We start from the raw sequence: 22218 nt of genomic DNA on the forward strand, positions 1-22218 counted from the left end.
ACAAGAAACACACCTTATAAGTAAAGATAGGAAAAACACAAGGCAAAGAGCTGGAGCAAGGTAATCCATGCTAAAGGAACTCGAAGGCAAGCAGGAGTAGCAACTATAATATCAGACAAGTTAGACTTCAAACCCAAACTTATTAGAAAAGACAAAGAAGGTCATATTTTACTGGTAAAAAGAATAATCCAGCAAGAGGAAATAACAATAATCAACTATCAATCTATGCCCCAAACATAGGTGCAGCTACTTTCATAAATCAAACTCTTTGTGACATGAAGTCACACATAAATCCCAATACATACATAAGTCCAACACTGCAACACATTGGCACAGATAAACACTTTCTCAACAAGACCCTAAAGGCACAACAAATTAAAAAACAAATCAATACATGGGATTGCATGAAACTGAAGAGCTTCTGTTCAGCAAAGGAAACTGTCAAAAACTTCAATCGAGAGCCAACAGAATGGGAGAAGATTTTTATCACCTACACCTCCAATAGAGGACTAATATGTAAAATATACAGAGAACTCAAGAAACTCAACACTAAAGAAACAAAGCATCCAATAACAAAATGGGCAAGTGAACTAAATAGACACTTCATGAAAGAAGAAATTGAAATGGCCAATAAGTGCATGAAAAAATGCTCAACATCATTGGCAATCAGAGAGATGCAAATCAAAACTACCCTGAGGAGCCGGGTGTGGTCGTGCACTCTTGTAATCCCCAAGCTTGGGAGGCTGAGACAGGAGGATCGTGCAGGTTCAAAGCTAGCCTCAGCTGACTTAAGAGACCCTGTTTCCAAATAAAATATAAAAAATAGGTCTGGGAGCATAGCCTGGAGGTAGAAGGCTCATGGGTTCCATTCCCAGTACCACACATACACACACACCAAAAAAAACACTACCCTGAGATTTCACCTAACTCCAACTAGAATGGCAATCATTCAAAACACAACAACACATGCTGGCGAGGATATGGAGAATTGGGAACTGTAATACATTGTTGGCGGAATTGCAAATTAGTGCAATCACTTTGGAAAACAGTATGGAAAATCCTCAGAAGAATGGGAACAAATCTACCATTTGATCCACTTCTGGGTATCTACCCCAAAAAAAGGAAACCAAACTACCAAACTAATGCATGTGTATCTATGTTCATAGCTGCACAATTCACCATAGCCAAACTATGGAACCAGCCAAGATGTCCATCAACAGATGAATGGATTCCAAAACTGTGGGATATGTACACAATGGAATTTTACTCAGCCATTAAAAAAACTCAATTACATAATTTTCAGGGAAATGGATGGAACTGGAGGACATTACGCTAAGCGAGATTAGTCAGTCACAAAAAATAAGAAATCAGATGCTTTCCCTAATATGTGAAAGCTAAGGAGTAATGGGTCATAGGAGGAACTCTAGGTGAAAAAGGGAATTCTATAGAGGAGCAAACAAGACAACCTAAAGGAGGAGAAAGGAGGGGGGAAGAAGGAAAATCTCTAAAACACACAATGTACTTAAACATATCAAAGTCAACCACTAAGCCAAGCAAGGGAGGGAGGGATGGGGAGGGAATGGGGTGGGAATTGGGTAGGGTTTAAATCAGTGATGTGTACATGTATGTACACACAAGTTTTTTACCTCAATATGATGTATGAATATAATGTACCAATAAAAAATTTAAAAATTAAAAAAAAGTTAATACAATTAAAGCAAAGAGATTAAAAAAGGCTAGGTATAGAAACAAAACATGCATGTACTTAGAAAATTAAAAGGAAAAAAAAAAGAAATTAGGAACCAAACATTTCACTTACCTGTGAAGTACATTTTGATTCTCTTAATTGTCTTACTGTCTCTTTATCTTCACATTCAGCATCTGTTTGTTATATAAGAAGAAACTAGTTTTCTTTTTTCAAGTTTATTATAAAATAAAACATTAGTTTAATCATATGACATTTCCAAAATTTAATTGTTTTAACCTACAAATATGGCAACATCCTATGATTCAGCTAAATACAAACAAGAGAACAAAACATAATGTCAATACTTTAATATACAAAATTGCAGAGATAAAATACGTGTAACTACCACCCAGGTATAGAAATAAAACATCACAAGCCCAATAAAAGGTATCATTTTATCCATGTCTTCCTCCTTACTGGTAGAATCTTATTTTTCCTATTTTAAAATGCTATATGATCGGGTAAGGGCTAATTGGGTGATGTGTACATGTTTGCCTGCACAAGTCTTTTATCCCATTAAGATGTATGACTACAATGCACCAATAAAAAAATTTTAGAAAAAAAATAAAATGCTATATGATGGAATTATATATATAGCACCCTTTTCTCTTGTGAGATATGCTTGTGAGATTCATCCATATTGTTGTATATGACAGAGTTTTCTTATTTTTACTGATGTTAAGTATTCCACTACACATACACATTATGTATCTGTGCATTCTACTACAAATGGGCATCTGAGGTGTTTCTGCTTTGAAGCTATTACAATGTTAAAATATTCTTTTACTTATATCCTTGTATGCATGTACATTTATTTTTCTAAATATATACCTAGGGGTGGAAATATGAGGTACAGAGTATGTGTATGTTTCAATACCAGGTGCCAAACTTTTCCAAAGTAGTTATACAATTGCAACAAGTAGCCATACTGGAAATCACTCAATCTCACTAAAATTATTAGCTTCAATTATAATTTAGGTATTGTCCCAATATTGTTACTTATTAATGAGCATTCCTACTAATAGTTTATGAGAGTGCCTATTATATTATCATCAATATTTAGTATTGTCAGACTTTTTATTATTATTTTGAAACAGGATCTCACTAAGTTGCAGAGGCTGGTTTCCAACCTGCAGTCCTCCTATCTCAGCCTCCTAAGTACTGGGATTACAAGCATGCGCCACTACTTTTGGTTAAATAAGGCTATTTTTATTTTTTTATTTTTTTTTTGGTGGTACTGGAGGTAGAACCCAGGGGCTTTCTACCTCTGGGCTATAATCCCAGACCTATTCTATATTTTATTTGGAAACAGTGTCTCACTAAGTTGCTGAGAGCCTCGCTAAGTAGCTGAGGCTGGCTTCAAACCTATGAGACCCTCCTGTCTCAGCCTCTCAAGCGCTGGGATTACAAGCGTGTGCCACCATGCCCGGCTATTGTCAGACTTTTTAAATTTTGCTAATCTTGTGTTAATTTATAATGGTATCTCACTGTGATTTTATTGTGCAGTTCTATGATTTACTGAAAATTTTTCATATGTCTATCATAAAAGTTTCTCACATATTTTGCACATATTTCTAATTGACTTCTATGTCTTTTTCTTCTTGATTTGTAAAATTTCTTTTTACATTTCTAAAAATTCTCTTTGCAGTTTTATGTATTACAAATATATCTTTTAGCTTGGTAATATTTACTCTTTTTATAGTATCCTTTTTTTTTTTTCTGGTGGTACTGGGGTTCTGGAAACCCTTCTACCTCCGGGCTACACTCCCAGACCTATTTTTTATACTTTTTTATTTGGAAAGAGGGTCTCTTAAGCCAGCATAGCTGGCTTCGAACCTGCGCGATCCTCCCTGTCTCCGCCTCCCAAGCACGGAGATTACAAGCATGCGCCACCACACCTGGCGCTATAGTATTTTTTGATAAATAAGAATTCTTAATTTTAACATAAGCAAATTTAGCAAATTTTCTTTTATGATTGCTATTTTTAATTATAGCTTAAGAAATATCTCCCTATCTTAAAGCTATGAAGATGTCTTTCTAATATCCTAAAAGCTTTATAGTTTTTGCTTCTTTCATTAAAGTCATATCTATTTTGACATACTATTTTTTTCAAATTATAGATTTAGAGATTATGGAAAAGAATCTTTTACTTCTTTCAAAATAATTATATGCCTTCTTGGGTATGAAGCTTCACCATATTCATACAAGAGGTAGGACTATGCCAGTTATATGCATTTCCCTATATCTAAAGTCAAGAGTACATTATTCCAGGAAATAACATATTCCTCCTTGTTTAAAACTGTAAGCTTGGTATAAACAGCTGGAACAGATCACCCATACAAGTAGGATATACTTTTTTGCTAGAAGAAAGCAGGGGGACTATTCATCTGTGTAGAATATTGTATAGTGAGAATTCCATTCAGAGATTGGGAGAAATAAACTTATATGACCATTCTGAATCATATATTCACAGAATTTTCATGGAACCATAATGAGATTTGTGTGTGTGTGTGTGATACTGGGGCTTGAACCCAGGGGAATTCTACTTCTGAGTTACACTCTCAACTCTCCCCACCCCCTTTTTTTAAACAGTTTTACTAGGTTGCTGATGGTCTTGCTATGTTGCTGAGGCTGTCCTGAAATCCTCCTGTCTTAACCTCTCATGTATTAACCAGGTACCTCACTGAGAATGAGGCTTTTTTTTCTGGTGGTGGTGCTGGGGGTGAAACCCAGAAGCTTTCTACTTTCTGGGCTATACTCCCAGACTTATTTTATATTTTATTTGGAAACAAGGTCTCACAAATTTACTGAGAGCCTCACTCAGTAGCTGAGGCTGGCTTCGAACCTGTGTTATCCTCCTGTCTCAGCCTCCCAAGCACTGGGATTACAAGCGTGCACCACCACACCCGGCAGAATGAGGCATTTTTAAGACTTTAAAATAAGCTGGGGGTGGTGGCGCACGCTTGTAATCCCAGCGCTTGGGAAGCTGAGACAGGAAGATCGCACAGCTACTGAGTGAGGCTCTCAGCAACTTAGTGAGACCCTGTTTCCAAATAAAGTATAAAAAATAGGTCTGGGAGTATAGCCCAGAAGTAGAAAAGCCCCTGGATTCCACCCCCAGTAGCACACACACAAAAAAAACTTTAAAATTAAAGTATCAGACAGGAAGCGGTGAAGACGTTTATACAAAATAATATATTGAATAATTATTATATGTTACTAGATTACCAAAATAAGTATGTGTGTAATATTATATAGGTAACACACTCATGTATCTATTTACATGTAGACATATGTAATATATTTATATATCTATACACATATATATGAAAAGAAAGAGATAATTAATGAGTTGGTATTTTCAATAGTGTGTCAAGGTTCCATTAACTAGCTGATTTAGAGGATAATAAACTCATACATATATCCTGTGACACTTTTGTAATTTTAGTCAAAGAAAACAGTCAAAGCCAGGCATGGTGGCACACAACTTGTGGTAATGGAGATTAAATGCCACTTATTTAATCTCCAGCACCACAAAAGGAAAGAAGGAAGAGAGAGAGAGAGAAAGAAAAGGAGAGAAGAGAAAAATGGTACAACAAAAGTAAAATATTAATGCAAAAGAATATAATAGGGCTGGGCACAGCTGTACATGCCTATAAACTGAGTACTTGAGAGGTGGAGAAAGGAATACTGCAGGTTCAAAGCTAGCCTCAGCAACTTAGTGAGACTCTGTTTCCAATTTAATAAACAAAGCGCTGAGAGTATACTCAGAGTAGAATGCCCCTGGGTTCAATTCCAGCACTCCTTCCCTCCAAAAAAAGGAAAGAAACAGAAGAATATAATAGCATTATTTATAATAGTTTAAAAAACTGGGAACAACAAAAATATTCAATGTGAGAGATAGCTAAAAATGGTATAATAAATAATGACATATCCATACAATGGAAGATTATAGAACTATTATAAATAAAAACTAATCACATGAAGAAAAAACCTCAAAAGTATATCAAGTAGGGGGAAAAGAATACAAAATTATATATACAGTATGATTCTAATTTGAGTGAAAAACAAGACATTCATATGCATAAAAAAGATTAACAGTATATATGGCATGAGTTATTTCTGGATGGTCATATTTTTATTTCCTTTATATTTTTTGTTTCCTAAATTTTCTACAATGAAATAGATTCACTTATATTTAGAAAAAATTATAAATGTATTTTTAAGCTAAGCAAGCATGGTCGATTAACCAGAGATGCCAACAATCCAAATAACTCCTTTGAGTAGTAAAACAAAAACAAAAACAAAACAACTAATATAGCTTGTTACCCTTGCTTCTTAGGAAAAATATGAAGAGCAAATACCTGTAGGTTCTTTTTCAAACCACGGATTGTAATTTGATTGTTTCTGTGGAGTTAATAACCTAAAGTGCAAAAATATAATTTCTGTTATTTTCAAGTTGATATTCACAAATTATTTCAGAAATTAAAGCTTCTTTTTTTTTTTCTGTCAGTGTTACTGAACCCAGAACCTAGAAGCAAGCATACCATGTAAGCATTCTACCACTGAGCTACATTCTCACCCGTATATTCTTATTTTAAAAAGCTACCTGACACCGGGCGTGGTGGCACATGCTTGTAATCCCTGGGTTTGGGAGGCTGAGACAGGAGGATCCTACAGGTTCAAAGCCAGCCTCAGCTACTTAGTGAGGCTCTCAGCAACTTAGTGAGACCCTGTTTCCAAATAATAAAAAAATAGGTCTGGGAGTATAGACCGGAGGTAGAAAGCCTCTGGGTTCCACCCCAGTACCACTAAAAAAAAAAAAAAGTTACCTGAGCCTGGCATGGTGGTGCATGCTTGTAATCCCAGTACTTCAGAGGTTGAGACTGGAGGAATGCAGGGTCACGACCAGCCTCGGCAATTTAGCAAGACCCAGTTTCAAAAAAAAAAAAAAAAAAAAAAAAAAAAAAAAAAAACAGGGCTGGAATGTAGTCAGAGGCAGAATGTTCCTAGTTTCAATTCCAGGTGTGTGTGTGTGTGTGTGTGTGTGTGTGTGTGTGTGTGTGTGTATGTATCTGTCTGTCTGTCTGTCTGTCTCTCTTACACACACACACACACACACACACACACACACACACAGTTACCTGAATTGCATAAAATTTTGTGAACTGTTATCAGCAGCAACATGTGAACATTTTGAATGTTCATTAAATACCTAAAAGAAATTAAGCATTAGAATTGGCTACTTAAAACAGCAAAGAAAGTAAGTATTAGAATTGGCTACTTAAAACAGTAAATATTTGGGAAGCTGGGTGTGGTGGCATATGCTTATAATCCCAGCACTTGGGAGACTGAAACAGGAGGATTGCACAGGTTCAAAGTCAGCCTCAGCTACTTGGTGAGGCTCTCAGCAACTTAGTGAGACCCTGTTTGCAAATAAAGTATAAAATAGGTCTGGGAGTATAGACCACAGGTAGAAAAGCCCCTGGGTTCTACCCCCAGTACCACACACACACACACACACACACACACATACACACACACACCAGTAAATATTTGCCATAGCTACTCAGGGGTCTCTGATTTCATTAGCATTTCATCTTTATCATCATCATCAACAACAACTACCAACATCAACTAAAATCACTACATACAAAACAAAAAACCAAAAATTTCAAGACTCAATGAATTTGATGTTTTTGACAATTATTGGCAGTGTTTCTATATTTAAGGTAAACTTTTTTGGGGGGGTTGCTGAGGATTGAACCCAGGGGCATTGCATTCTGCCTCTGAGCTATACCCCCAGCCCAATTTTTTATTCTTTATTTTGAAACAGGGTCTCATTAAGTTGCAGAGGGCCTCACTAAGTAGCTGAGGCTGGCCACGAACCTTGATCCTCCTGTCTCAGCCTCCCAAGTACCGGGATTACAAGCATGTGCCACCACACATGGCTTTTTAAGGTAAACTTTTAAAAATGTTATCCACTCCACATTTATGACTAAGTAAGTTAATCTTGCCAATTTCTTAACTGATTACCTTATTTCTGTGTCCATCTATCAATTTTTCCCCCTGTTTTTGGTACTGGAGATCAAACCTGGGAACATTCTACCTCTAAGACATACTTCCAAACCTTTTTATTTTTTATTTTGAAACAGGGTGTAAGTTTCTGAGGGTCTTACTTGGTTGTCAAAGATGGCCTTAAATTTATGATCCTTCTGCCTCAGCCTCCCAAATACTGGGTATTACAGACTTATGCCATTGCACCCAGCTTCCTTCTATCCTTTATAACCTCTCACATTGAACACAGGAAAGCAAAATAACAAACTTAAAGACTACTTGGGAGTGGTGGTGCATGCTTGTAATCCCAGCATTCCGGAGGCTGAGATGGGAGGATCATGGTTCATGGACAGTCTCAACTACTTAGCGAGGCCCTTCGCAACTCAGTGAGACCCTGTTTCAAAAAATGAAAAGAATAAAAAATAGAACTGGATGCCGGGTATGGTGGTGCACACATGTAATCCCTGCACTTGGGAGGCAGAGACAAGAGGATCGCACAGGTTCTAAGCTAGCCTTGCTTGCTTAAGAGACCCAGTTTCCAAATAAAATATAAAATAGGTCTGGGAGTATAGCCCGAAGGTAGAAGGGTTCCATCCCCAGTATACCACCAAAAAAAAAAAAAAAAAAAAAAGAACTGGAGGTGTAGCTCAGAGATAGAATGTCCCTGGGTTCCATGCCCGGTACTGCAAAATAAATAAATAAATAAATAAATAAATAAATAAACCTAAACTTTCTTTTATTAACATATGAAAGAGCTATTTCATTTTAAGTTTAACTTTAAATAAACTTTTAAGCCAGGCATGGTGGTACATGCTTGTAATCCCAGCACTTGGGAGGCTAAGACAGGAGGATTGCACAGGTTCGAAGCCAGCCACAGCTACTTAGTGAGGCTCTCAACAACTTAGACCCTGTTTCCAAATAAAATATAAAATAGGTCTGGAAGTACAGCCTGGAGGTAGAAAGCCTCTGAGTTCCACCCCCAGTACCACAAATAAATAAATAAATAAATAAATAAAATTTATTTTAATATTACTACATAAACCACTGCTTTATTGTTTTATGCTTTAAATTTTCCTGAAATGTTCTTTTGAAGACTCCCTGACTTTTCTTCACTCAAAATATATGCTTTAAAATTAAAACTACACTGAGATTCCATCTAACCACAGTCAGAGTGGCAAGCATAAAGAAATCAAATAACAACAAATACTGGCGAGGATGTGGGGAAAGAGGAACTCTTTTAACTGTTGGTGGGAGTGCAAACTAGTTCAGCCACTATGGAGATCTGTGTGGAGATTCCTAAGAAAGCTGGGAATAGATCCACCATACGATCCAGCTCTACCACTTCTGGGTATCTTTCCAAAGGGGTTGAATTCAGAGAACTATAGCAACATATTCATACCAATGTTCATAGCAGCACAATTCGTATTAGTCAAAATATGGAACCAACCCAGGTCTCCATCAACAGATGAATGGATAGCAAAACTTTGGGAAATACACACAATGGAATTCTACTCAGCCATAAAGAAGAACAAAATCATATCATTTGCAAGAAGATGGAAAGTCCTGGAGAGCATTATGGTAAGTGAGAACAGCCAAGCACAGAAGGAGAAGGTACATATGTTTTTTCTAATATGCCCAAACTAGGGAATGTAGAGGATACCAGTGAGACTCCAGATAATGGAGGGGAAATACCAGGTAAGCTTGAATGGAAAGACAGGAGAGGAGGAAGGCTGAACTTGATTAATGAGGGTCTACATCCGAATATGTGTAAAATTATGAATATGGCATGGTTACCCTGGACAATCATTGGTGGGAGGGGAGAAGGGAAAACAAGGGCGGGGGGGGAGGGGGCACCAAGTATAGTTTAAATGTATACCATTTATGTTCAATAAAAAATTTTAAAAAATATCTGCTTTAAAAGGAAAGTTTGTCATTTATTTTTGTCACAACTGATATTCTATCAAATTGGTTTTCATAATTTGGTATGAATTTTTTATGAATTCTTCATAAATGTTCTTTAGAAATATGAAATACATTTAGCCCTATTCATGCTTTTCATCCTGAATTTTATTTTATATGACATTGTTACATCTGCTTTGTTTTGTTTGCATTTGCCTGAATATTGTCCATTTTTTTACTTTTAGCCTTTTTATCAAGTTGTTTATAGTAATGACTTTTTAAAATATACTTATTACATAAACAAACATGCACATATCTCTGTGGCCCAAGTATAGTACATCCATTAACTCATTTAATGCAAGAAGATATTTTTCTATAGTATTAAAAATAAACACCTACTTGTATATCATTTTCTTTTTGTCTGAAGTCAATATTGGCAAGCTTCGACTGCTTCACAGAACTTTCTTCTTTTTTATCTAGATTATTAAATAGCACTACTTCAAACTGATTCTGAAGACAGAATCAAACATTAACTCCACCTATATATATATATATTTTTGGTATTGATGACTGAACGCAAAGCCTCACCCATGCTAAATTTGCTATACTCCCACTCTCATCTCTAGTATTTAACCTAATCTAATAATTTAGAAAATCAAGTCTACGTTAATATTTAATGAACATACAGAATTATTAAGCCATTTAAAACTCTTAATTTATTACTATACATTTGTTGTTACAATGTCTGAATAAGAAATGACAAAATGACTGACAAAACTACAACTTTATAACGGATAACTAAAGAAAAAGTGATGATATTTAACAACAAGGAAAAAAGAAACAGCCAATATAGTTGGTCTAATATAATATTGTTAGTCTAATCTGTAGATATGTTGAGTAAAACCCAATTCAAACATTCAGTGGTCAAGTCACAAACACTATTAACACAAGTCTGCTGCCCACTTACAACATACACTGATAATACAATTCAAACAAAAATATATAATTATCTATCCTCCTCTGACAGCTGTACAACCAGACCAGGATACTTTAAAATAGATATAGATAGTGTGAATGATTTCTTCCTTAAAGAGGAGAAAAATAGGTGTAGAAGATATATCTTGTCTGCTCTCAGAAAGTTCCAATGCAGTACTTACCTGAGTCTATAACAGCCTCTAGTATTATTTGTTCTTAATTACATCAAATGATAACTAAAATTTCTTCTGTGTATACCCCCCAAAATGAAGTTTCTGAATAACAAGTCTGTACCTGTAAATCTTGATTCCAATGAATGCATGTTTGATGTTACTAATTTCTGAGATTCATATGGAAGAAATAATTGACTGCTTTGAGGGGCTTTATTCAATAAAAGTCCATGCTCATCTTTTTCAAAACTTCTAAAGAGAAGAGTGGATTATATTCAATATTAGCCAACTAAAAATTAACATCTTTTAAAGTTAGAAGGGATATTTAGATACACTATAGTCAAAACTCTTCATTTTTCAGATGACACTGAGTTCCAGGGAATTTAACATACTTTTGCCAAATATTATTAAATTGCTTGGTAGTACTATTGGAGCTAAAATATATTTTTTCTGATTAAATCCAGTGCTCTTTCGGTATGTCAAACTCTTATTTTTAAAACATAAACCAGGTGTGGTAGTGCATGCCTGTAATCACAGTAATTGGAAGGCTGTGACAAGAGGATGGCAGCTTTGAAACCAGCCCCATCAATTTAGCAAGACTCAGCAACATAGCAAGACTCTGTTTCAAAATAAAAAAAAAAAAAAGAGGTGAAAACCAGGCATGGTGGCGCACGCACGCTTGTAATCCTGCATTCAGGAGGCTGAGACAGAGGATTGCGGTTCGCAGACAGCCTCAGCTGCTTAGTGAGGCCCTCCACAACTCCGTGAGACTCTGTTTCAAAAATAAAGAATAAAAAAAATAGGGCTGGGGTTGTAGCTCAGAGGTAGAATGTCCCTGGGTTCCTTCCCTAGTCCTGCAAAAAAAAAAATAAGAGTTCAGTCCCCAATACTACACACACACACATACATAAAATAAAACAAAATAAAATATCATATGCCATAACTGTAACCATAAATAGCATGTTTTAGATTTCAGAGTATTTGAAACTTAAAAAAGATTTATTCGGAAGCTGGGTATATAGGCACATACCTGTACTTAGTACTTAGGAGTACTTAGGAGTACTAAGTACTTAGTACTTAGGATCTCAGTACTTAGGAGGCTAAGACAGGATGATCATGAGTTTGAGGCCAGCCTCAGTAGCTTAGTGATACCCTGTTTCAAAATAAAAAATAGAGTTGGGGTATATCTCAGAGGTAGAATCCCCTTTGGTTCAATACTCAGTATAAAAAAATTATTCAGATACAAATCAACTATCATGAATACAGAAATCATTAAAGCAGTATTATATCATAAATGTAGTCTTTTAGGTTTTATACTTAAAAAATAATCTCACAGTTTTCCTAAATCAAAGAATTAGAACAAAACACTGTCAAAATACATTAGCTGCCTTCTCCCTTATCAGCAGGGAATATATTCCAAGACGCCCAGCAGATGCCAGAAACCAAGGATAGTACTGAATCATATACATACTAAGTTTTTTCCTATTCATACATACATATACAATTTTTTAAATTTAATTTATAATTTAATGCATTTTCTTTTTTTTCAGTACTGGGGATGGAACACAGTGGCATTCTACCTCCAAGTTACATCCTCAGCTCTATTTTTTATTCTTTATTTTAAAACAGGGTCTCACTGAGTTGCAAAGAGCCTCACTAAGTAGCTGAGGCTATCTGCGAACCACAAACCTCCTGTCTCAGCCTCCCGAATGCTGGGATTACAAGCGAGGACCACCATGCCTGGAGCATTTTCTTTCTTAACTAAGCACTTATTACACACTGTGGCATAACTTTTGCTGTGTGAGGTGTGACAGCAAAACTAGCATAGACTTCTTTTTCCTTTTTCACAAATTCAGGGATAGAAGTTCTTTTCTATAGATTTTTAACACCTAAGATCTTAACACCTAAGAATAAGATTGTTTTCTTTCCTTCAGCTGAGTACTTTCACCTTTTCACTTAAGGTACTTTACAGCTTCTCTTTGGCATATCCAAATTGCCAGTATTACTAATCTTGCATTTGGGGGCCACCTTTAAGTAAAATAAGAATTACCTGGACATAAGCATTACGATACTACAATTAATGTAGTAGATGCCTACAAACTAACTAGCAGCCAGGGAGTATATACAGCAAGGATATACTAAGCAAAAGGATGATTCATGTCCTAGGTTGGACAGAATGGGATGTAGTGAGAGTTCACCATGCTACTCAGAATGGCCTGCAATTTAATCATTTAGTATTTTTGGATCATGGTTGATGACAGGTAACTGAAACCATGGAGAGCCAAACCACGAATAAGGGGGTACTACTATACATACTGAAGAAAAAGAGACTAAGTATTTATACAAGTTTTTTTTTGTTTTGTTTTAGGGAGTATTGGGGGGTTGAACCCAAGGGCATTCTACCTTTGAGTTACACCTCTAGCCCTATTTTTTTAATTCTTTATTTTGAAACTGGGACTTGTGAGCAGAGGGCCTCACTAAGTAGCTGAGGCTGGCCATGAGCCTGCAATTCTCCTGTCTCAGCCTCAAAAGTACTGGAATTAAAAGCGTGCACCACTAGGCCTGGCTTATAAATTTCTTTTAATATGCAGAAATTTTGTAATTTTTTTTTTGCAGGTCTGGGAATAGAACCCAGGGGCATTTGACCCCCTGCTCTACTTTTCTTATTCTTTATTTTGAAACAGGGTCTCACTTAGTTGTGGAGGATCTCACTAAGTAGCTGAGGTTGTCCGCGAACCACAATCCTCCGGTCTCAGCCTCCCAAATGCTGGGATTACAAGCGTGCACCACCATGCATGGCAGAATTTTTGTAACATTAAAACACCAATAAAGAGCCGTGCGTGGTGGCGCACGCTTGTAATTCCTGAGCTTGGGAGGCAGAGACAGGAGGATCGCGCAGGTTCGAAGCCAGCCTCGCTGCCTTAAGAGACCCTGTTTTAAAATAAATATATTTAAAAAAATAGGTGTCTGGGAGTATAGCTCAGAGGTAGAAGGGTTTCCAGGAATCCCAGTACCACACACACACACACACACACACACACACACACAACCCAACAATAAAGCAAACTTCTCTGCATTGTCCTGTTTTTTTCAATCAATTTCATCATAAAATTAAAAAATACTGCCATGGGTTTGATATGTGGGGGTAAGGAGAATCAAGAAAATGACAAATTCAATGATGTGGGATCAGGAAAATTAGGAGAAGAATATGCTGAAAAATCCAGATCAAGGCAATGGAGCCTAAGGAATGAAATTGAAGAACAAAAATGGATATAGGCAGAAAGAAAAACAAAAAGTTAATCAGAAACAGCAAGAATAACATAGCTGTTATTTTGGGTCACATAATAACAGGCAAAAATCAATAGGTTTTTTTTATTCCTCAATGTCTCCACCATTGATGCCTATGTCATTGTTATTAGGACAAACAACAACAAAAAAGGAAATATATGACTCCACAAAATAAATCACGATTTTTGGCTCATCTACACTGTCCATGTAAAGGAAGAAATAGTCAAGTTTGTAACAAAGTAATAAAAAGGTAAACACACTGCTGTTCCCACCACTACTTCCTATTTTACTTTAATTGCTGACCTATTATGGAAAACTGGATAAGTTATACAATTAACCTGTTATAGAATAACAGATGTGCTGCTACTACACTATATTTCTCTTTGCATAATATCCTTGGCCTGACTAAATAATATTAAATTAGTATTAGTTCATAATATTTAAATTAATATTTTCATAAGAAAAAAGCCTGCAGAGTTATATTAGAATGGAACATAGAATGAAACTTCTAGATGTAGAATGTTTGTTCACATAAAATTCAATTTTAAAGTTTATTTATGGGGAACCTGGTGCTAAACCATTCATAGACGACCTGCTTCTGGGTCGGGGTTTCATACGTAGCAGAGCAGCTCCCTTGCTGTGAAAGTCAGCCCTTGACACAAGGGTTTGACAAAAATAAAAAAATTAAAAAAATTTTTTTAAATTTTAAAAAAGTTTATTTATACCTTTCTTTCAATTCTTTTCTTTTTTCTGTATTTTTGTCCTTTTCTTCAAGAGTTTCTGAAAGATTTTTAGGTTCATAAAGTCTTGCAATTTGCTAAAAAAAATGGAAAAGCACAAAAAAAATTACATGCAAAGCAGTAAGAGATATATGTTTCATCTTAACGAATATGACTTTTTCCTATAGAATCACAAGATTTGTATCTTCCACACTATTCAGTATCTTTCGGATATGTGTGGTAGTGGGGTGGAATTCAGGGGCATTCTATCTCCAAGCTACACCCCCAGCCCTATTTTACTCTTTTTTATTTTGAAACAGAGTCTCCTTAAGTTGCTGAGGCTGCCCACGAACTGCATCCTTCTGTCTCAGCCTCTCAAGTACTGGGATTACAAGCGTGGGCCACCACGCATGGCTAGTACTCAACAACTTTAATTGAAAGTCACTAAGAGAGGGACAGGGCAGTGGGTGAGATATAGAGTGAAAACCACCAAGTGATGTGGGCATGTATTTATGCATCACTTTGAATCTCACTATGATATATAATTACAATGTAACAGTAAAAGTACCAGAAAATAGAATGTAACAAAGTCAAAATTAATATTTAGTTATTAACTTTTCCTTCCTGCTAAACTAGTAAAAGTAGATTTTAGCCCCACAGGGTGGGGCACATTTATAATCCCCAGGTTTGGGAGGCGGAGGCAGAGGCAGGAGGATTGCACAGGTTCAAAGCCAGCCTTGCTGGCTTAAGAGACCCTGTTTCCAAATAAAAAAGTATAAAAATAGGTCTGGGAGTGTAGCCCAGAGGTAGAAGGGTTTCCAGGAACCCAGTACCACCAAAAAAAAAAGTAGATTTTAATTAACTTCCATCTGTTTTAGAAAAAGGACAACCAAAAGCAAAAGATAAAATGCCAGCATAGTGGTGCATGCTTGTAATCCCAGCCCTTGGGAGGCTGAGACAAGAGAATTGCACAGGGTTAAAGCCACCCTCAGCTACTTAGTGAGGCTCTCTGCAACTTAGTGAGACCCTGTTTCCAAATAAAGTATAAAAAAGGTCTGGGAGTAGCCAGGCATGGTGGCACATGCTTGTAATTCCCATGCTTGGGAGGCGGAGACAGGAGGATCGCACAGGTTCTAAGCCAGCTGCACACGCTGGCTTATGAGACCCTGTTTCCAAATAAAAAGTACAAAAAAGGTTTGGGAGTGTAGCCCGGAGGTAGAAGGACTTCCAGGAACCCCAGTACCACAAAAAAAAAAAAAAAAGGTCTGGGAGTATAGCCCAGAGATAGAAAAGCCCCTGGGTTCCACACCCAGTACCACACACACACACACAAAAAAAAAAAAAAAAAAAAAAAAGGAAAGGAGATAGTAATTCTTTATACAAGGAAATAGTTACCACATATTTTAAAGAAAATGGTATCTTTTTTCATCCCATTACCAAAATTATATTACTGGTTTGGGTACCTTTTAAGTACTGAATACTTAAAAAATTAAGTATTCTGTTTTTTGTTTGTTTGTTTCCTAAAAATTTGGAAGTAACTTTGATGGGTTCTTGAACTCATGTGAACTATAGCCACAATTCAGTGGATGAAATTAAAAACATATTCAACTAGCTTTCTCAAGATTATAAACTACAGTCACAAATTTTTCAAAAGTAAATTCTTTAAATTATCATTTTGTACCCTTTTTGCTTTGACTTTTTTTTTTTTTTTTTTTGCAATACTAGGGATCAAACCCATGTCGTTATATATACTAGGCAAGTGTTCTACCACTTAGCCATTGTTTATTTCTTTTGGAAAACACAAGAAGGGGAGTTAAACGAAGGAGCATTTGACTTTCTAGCTATAACCCCCCCCCTTTTTTTTAAACAAGTCTCACTAAGTGGCTGGGGTATCTCACTAAGTTTCTGAGACTAGCCTGCAACCTGTGATCTTCCTGTCTCAACCTCCCAAGTACTGAGATGTATTTCTTTAATCTGAGATTATTTCTTTTAATGCATTAAATTCCTGTGGGGTAAGGGTTGTAGATCAATGGCAGAATGCCTGACTCAAAGTATGTATGTGACCCTGAATTTGATCCACTGGACCACAAATAAATAATTCATGTTATAAAGGTATATATCTTATTCTTTTCTCACCTTGTTTCCTCACACATCTCCAAAAGCCAAACCATTCCCTAAAATTCAGAGTTAAATATATCCAGTACCTGAAATAAATTTTGGCTTCAGGTTTCAAAAGTAATGAGGCAAATAAATTAATCTCCATATTTAGGCTGTTTAAAAACCAGCTTTTCCAAGGTTGTCAACTAACAGTATTATACATTAATATATATTTTAGAAACAATAGCAAAATATATACCTTGTTTAAAGAATTAATTTCTATTTCTACTCCATCTACTTCTTTCTTCAATTCAGATGAAATTTTGGCAAAATTGTTGGCATGTTTAAGATTATCTTGTGTTTTACATCTCAAATTAATTCTTTTTATGTTAAGGAACTATACAATGCAAATTAATTTTACATTTATAATATATGCATTATGTCAGAAATAGTTATTATATAATATTACTTATATGCATGTCCCATATAATAAGCAATACTAATAATAGTATCTGAAAGTAGAGGCATATATAATATTTGTCAGACTAAGATAATTTATTGTATATCTATGTTATACATTGAACTTAAAAATAACATTTCACCCAGCTGGGCGTGGTGGCACATGCTTGTAATCCCCGCGCTTGGGAGGCGGAGACAGGAGGATCGCGCAGGTTGGAAGCCAGCCGCGCGCGATGGCTTAGGAGACCCTGTTTCCAAAAATGAAAATGTAAAAATAGGTCTGGGAGTGTAGCCCGGAGGTAGAAGGGCTTCCAGGAACCCCAGCACAACCACCAAAAAAAAAAAAACATTTCACCCAAAAAAATTTTTAGGATTTTTTTCAGTTAAATATTTTCACAATGTGGTATTTATTTTTACCCAATTTCATTTGGTATGACTAATAAAATAGAACCAAAACAAGTCCAAATTTAATTTCTTATGCTTCCATCACTTATTTATTCCAAAGCTAACACTAAAATCTGTCTAATTTCTATTTTCTTCCCCATAAAGTTCATTAATTCACCCTGCATAATTAGGAAGAGCTTCCTTCTGGAGTTTCTGTATGAATTAGATTTATATTCAATTTCAAGTCGAGAATTTCTCAGATACTAATAGAAATTCTACATGGTTATAATTAACAATTACCTAAGTTGCTCTACAATCCATTTAGAAGAATTTTAAAATAGAATAGTAACAGTGAACAAGAACTTCAGAAAAAATGTATTGGACCTTTCCTATCCTACCTTAAAAAACTGTAATTTAAACCAGTTCCAATAAAGACATGTATGGGGGGAGGGAAGAAGAGGGTACAATTCAGAAGAAAGTACTCTTAAGAGTTGTGTCCATGTATTTTCCCATCACTCTATACCTCAGTATGATGTATAATTACAATGCACCAAATAAAATTATATAACAAAGAACTTCCGGGAAGATGACGATGGAGCAAAACGGGGCTTACGAGCCCTGCTAACAACCAATCTCTATTACCACAGAATCTGCGCCTTTCATAGCCAGAGAACACCATCAGCAGAGAAACAAAAGATGTAATTTTAAGGGACAGAGAAAAGAGGGCTGGAAAAACAAGACACCAGAAGCCAGACCGCAGTGCTGCAGCTGGAGCCACAGCGTGAAGCGGCGGGCACCATTTTGCCTTGCAGCACCAGGCTCCAGAGAGGAAGGGAACTCATAACAGAGCCCAGAAACCAGAGAGGAGATACGCCGGCCTCACGCCCGAGAACGCGGCAGCAGCGCCTTACTGCCGGCGGCAGCGGCGAGTTCACCGGACGGCACCATACCAACTCACTCAACAGCCCACCAAACTCCAGAGAGGAGCGGCGGACAGCGAGCCGAGGTGAGCCACTGCGGAACAGCTGGGCGGGAGTCGGCAGATTTCTCTGCGCAGGGAACAGCTAAAGCTCCCAGGGGCTGGGCTCAGCGCACCCTGCAGGGACTCAGAGTGGAGTTCAGAAACAGAGAAGAAATACACTAGCCTCACGGCCGAGGGCGTGGCAGCGGCGCCATATTGCTACCAGCGGCAGCAGCAGCGAATTCACCGAGTCCACTGCAGCTCCATCTGCGCACTCAACAGTGAGTCAAATTGCGGCCCCTAGAGGAGAAATCCCAGTACTGTACTCCCAGGGACTTGACCCAGTGGGGGAGTGGTGGTGGCAGAGATATTACACCATAGGAGAACACCCAACCTGGCACCCCCCATGGTCTAAAGCAGCCTCGATTGACTCCCTGGGTCTGAGACTCTGCGATACAACCCAGTAAAGGAGTAGTGGGGACTGAGATACCACAGACTCGAGATCCACAGCACCTTAAGTGAAGTCGTAGTGACCTAGGGAAGAACCCAGAGAAGGCACAAACTTCTGAAATCATGGGAAAGAGGAATAACAATGGAGCAATGAATGCCCACAACCCCACAACATCAGAACCTGATAAAACAGAAATTGAGAGATTTATAGAAGATCAAATCAGGAAAATAACTGTAGAAATAATAGAGGTGTTTTGAAAAGAATTCAGAGAGAGCCAAAGAGAGATAAAGGATGCAATTAATGAAGTAAAGGCCTCAATTCAAAGTACAAACAACCAATTAGACCACATGGAGAATAGAATCTCGCTCCTAGAAAATGATCATTCAAAAAATGAACGCATAGTTTCTAATTTAGAAAAAAAAAATCTGACAGCAGGAATCTGACATTGAAGAAATATGGGCCCATTTTAAGAGAACTAACCTAAGAATAATTGGAATAGAGGAGAGAAAAGAAGGTGAAACCAAAGGGATTAACAATCTTTTCAAGGAAATAATAGCAGAAAATTTTCCAAACATAGAGCAAGAGGTTGATACACAGGTCCAGGAAACTTATAGAACCCCCTTTAGAGAGGATCAGAGAAGAGGATCCCCACGCCACATAATTGTCAAAATGACCAATGTGGAAGCCAAGCAGAGAATCTTAAAGGCAACAAAAACAAAAGGCCAAGTGACATTCAGAGGCAAACCAATTAGAATCACTCCAGACTTCCCAAACCAAGTCATGAGAGCCAGAAGGGCTTGGAGTAACATATTCCAAACTCTGAAAGAAAACAACTTCCAGCCAAAAATTTCCTACCCAGCAAACTTTCTATCAAATTAGATGGGGAAATAAGAAGCTTCCATGACAGAAACTGAAGGAATTTATGTCTTCAAAACCAGCAGTAGAGAAAATACTCAAAGAGATTAACTACAAAGAAGAAATAGGTAACACACACCAGAACCAGAGAAATAAGATTTTCCATCCAACAGACAACTAAGATTGGTTATCTGTGGAGATTCATTATTTATGTTAGTCTTTTACCTATCTCTAAATTGTATTGTTTGCTTTTATTGTTGCTATTTTTAGGATTTCTAGTTGGAATATTAATATACCTTCAGATATAGCATTTGGAAATATTTTATCCCAATCTATCAGTAACTTTTAACTCTGTTTACATTGTCTTTGGATATACAATTTTTTTTTTATTTTTTAGGGAGTTTGTGTACTCTTCTGTTGCCTGTGCCATTGAAATCATATCCAAGAAATCACTGCCAATTTCAATGTTGTAAGGTTTTATGACCCAGATTTTCTTCTAAAAGTTTATAGTCTTAAGATTTATATTTAGGTCTTTTATCTATTTTGAGTTAATATTTGTATATGGGATTAGGGAAGGGTCCAATTTTATTCTTTTTCATGTAATTATTATTTTTCAACAATATTTAGTTGAAAGATTATTATTTCTTCCACCAAATGTTCGTGGAAACCTTGTCAAAAATAACTTGACAGCCGGGCGTGGTGGCACACGCTTGTAATCCCCGCGCTTGGGAGGCAGAGACAGGAGGATCACGCAGGTTCAAAGCCAGCTGCGTGCGCTGGTTTAGGAGACCCTGTTTCCAAATAAAAATGTAAAAATAGGTCTGGGAGTGTAGCCCGGAGGTAGAAGGGCTTCCAGGAACCCTAGTACCACCAAAAAATAAAAATAAAAAAAAATAACTTGACAATATATGGAAGAATTTATCTCTAAGCTTTTATTTAACTGCAATAGTTTATATATCTGCCTTTAGAACAGTACTATACTGTTTCAATTATTGTAGCTTTATATGGTTTGAAATTAGAAAATATACATCTTCTAGCTTTGTTCTTCTTCGAGATTGTTTTGGGTATCTAGAGTCCATATTCCATATCAGGATAGATTTTTCCTGAAAAATAAATAAATAAATGTATGATAGCTTCATCTAAAAAAAAAAAAAGAAAAAAATATTCTCTGGTAAGAAAGAAAGCAAAAAGAAATATTGAACTATTATCTTTTAGTCATCAAAAGCTTGGTATCAGACAAATGAAACTGTTTTGTGAGATTATCATCGTTAATATTGGATAAATTGCTATAAAAGTAGATGTCAACCACTAAGCCAAGCATGGGAAGGAGGGATGGGGAGGGAACGGGGTGGGGATCAGGTAGGGGCTAACTGGGCAATGTGTGCATGTATGTCTACAAAAGTATTTTCTTTATACCATTATGATGTATGAATACATTGCACCAATAAAAAATTAAAATTTAAAAAAATTATATAACAAAAATGTTATTTATCTACTAGCACAAAATTTCAAGTGACTATAATTTATGAGGCTAGATTAGGTTATTATTAAAAGTATCAATTTAAAATTTTAGATACAAAAACAAAAAGAAATATTGAAATGTTATCTTTAAGTCATCAAAAGCTTGGTATCAGACAAATGAAACGGTTATGTGAGATTATCATTATTAATTTTGGATAAATTGCTATAATACTAGATGTCAACTGCTAAGCCAAGCATGGGAAGGAGGGATGGGGAGGGAACGGGGTGGGGATTGGGTAGGGGCTAATTGGGCAATGTGTGCATGTATGTCTACAAAAGTGGTTTTTTTTTTTATCCCATTATGATGTATGAATACAGTGCACCAATAAAAAATTAAAAATAAAATTTTAGATACAGACATTTAAATCCTTATCTTCAATTATTCCTACTTTCATTCACCTCTTCTTTTTGCCATGCAACTTTATATCTCATTTTAATTCATATCCAACTCCCTTTTCCTTGCTGTATCTTTGGCCATCTACCAACCCTGCCCCTTTCCACTGAGAAGTTAATACACAGAAGGGCAGCAAATGAACAACTTAAAATAAGTAAAATCCAAAATATGAAGAAAATAAGCAGCAGAAGATTTAAAAGAATGGCTTCAGATGAAACAGATAAGAAGCGAGGTAGAAGGC

At 36.4% G+C, this 22218-nt stretch overlaps 2 protein-coding genes across 2 annotated transcripts in view; one reads left to right on the forward strand and one right to left on the reverse strand.

Moving 5' to 3' along the window:
• SIX6 (SIX homeobox 6) overlaps positions 1–22218 on the forward strand; it is a gene marked incomplete at both ends in the record, with an annotated part of 288574 nt that overhangs the window by 226075 nt on the left and 40281 nt on the right. The window lies entirely within an intron of this gene.
• Positions 1–22218, reverse strand: part of LOC308271029 (protein SIX6OS1) — a gene marked incomplete at both ends in the record, with an annotated part of 54318 nt that overhangs the window by 18756 nt on the left and 13344 nt on the right. The window contains 7 exons of the mRNA XM_080707159.1: positions 1820–1881; positions 6112–6170; positions 6892–6962; positions 10103–10179; positions 10973–11100; positions 14856–14953; positions 17212–17332. Of these exons, the coding sequence (XP_080563285.1) occupies positions 1820–1881; positions 6112–6170; positions 6892–6962; positions 10103–10179; positions 10973–11100; positions 14856–14953; positions 17212–17332 (616 nt within the window). The remainder of the gene's footprint in view (positions 1–1819; positions 1882–6111; positions 6171–6891; positions 6963–10102; positions 10180–10972; positions 11101–14855; positions 14954–17211; positions 17333–22218) is intronic.

Source organism: Muscardinus avellanarius (genome assembly GCF_963383645.1).
Source record: "Muscardinus avellanarius genome assembly, chromosome: 12".
Classification (NCBI taxonomy): domain Eukaryota; kingdom Metazoa; phylum Chordata; class Mammalia; order Rodentia; family Gliridae; genus Muscardinus; species Muscardinus avellanarius.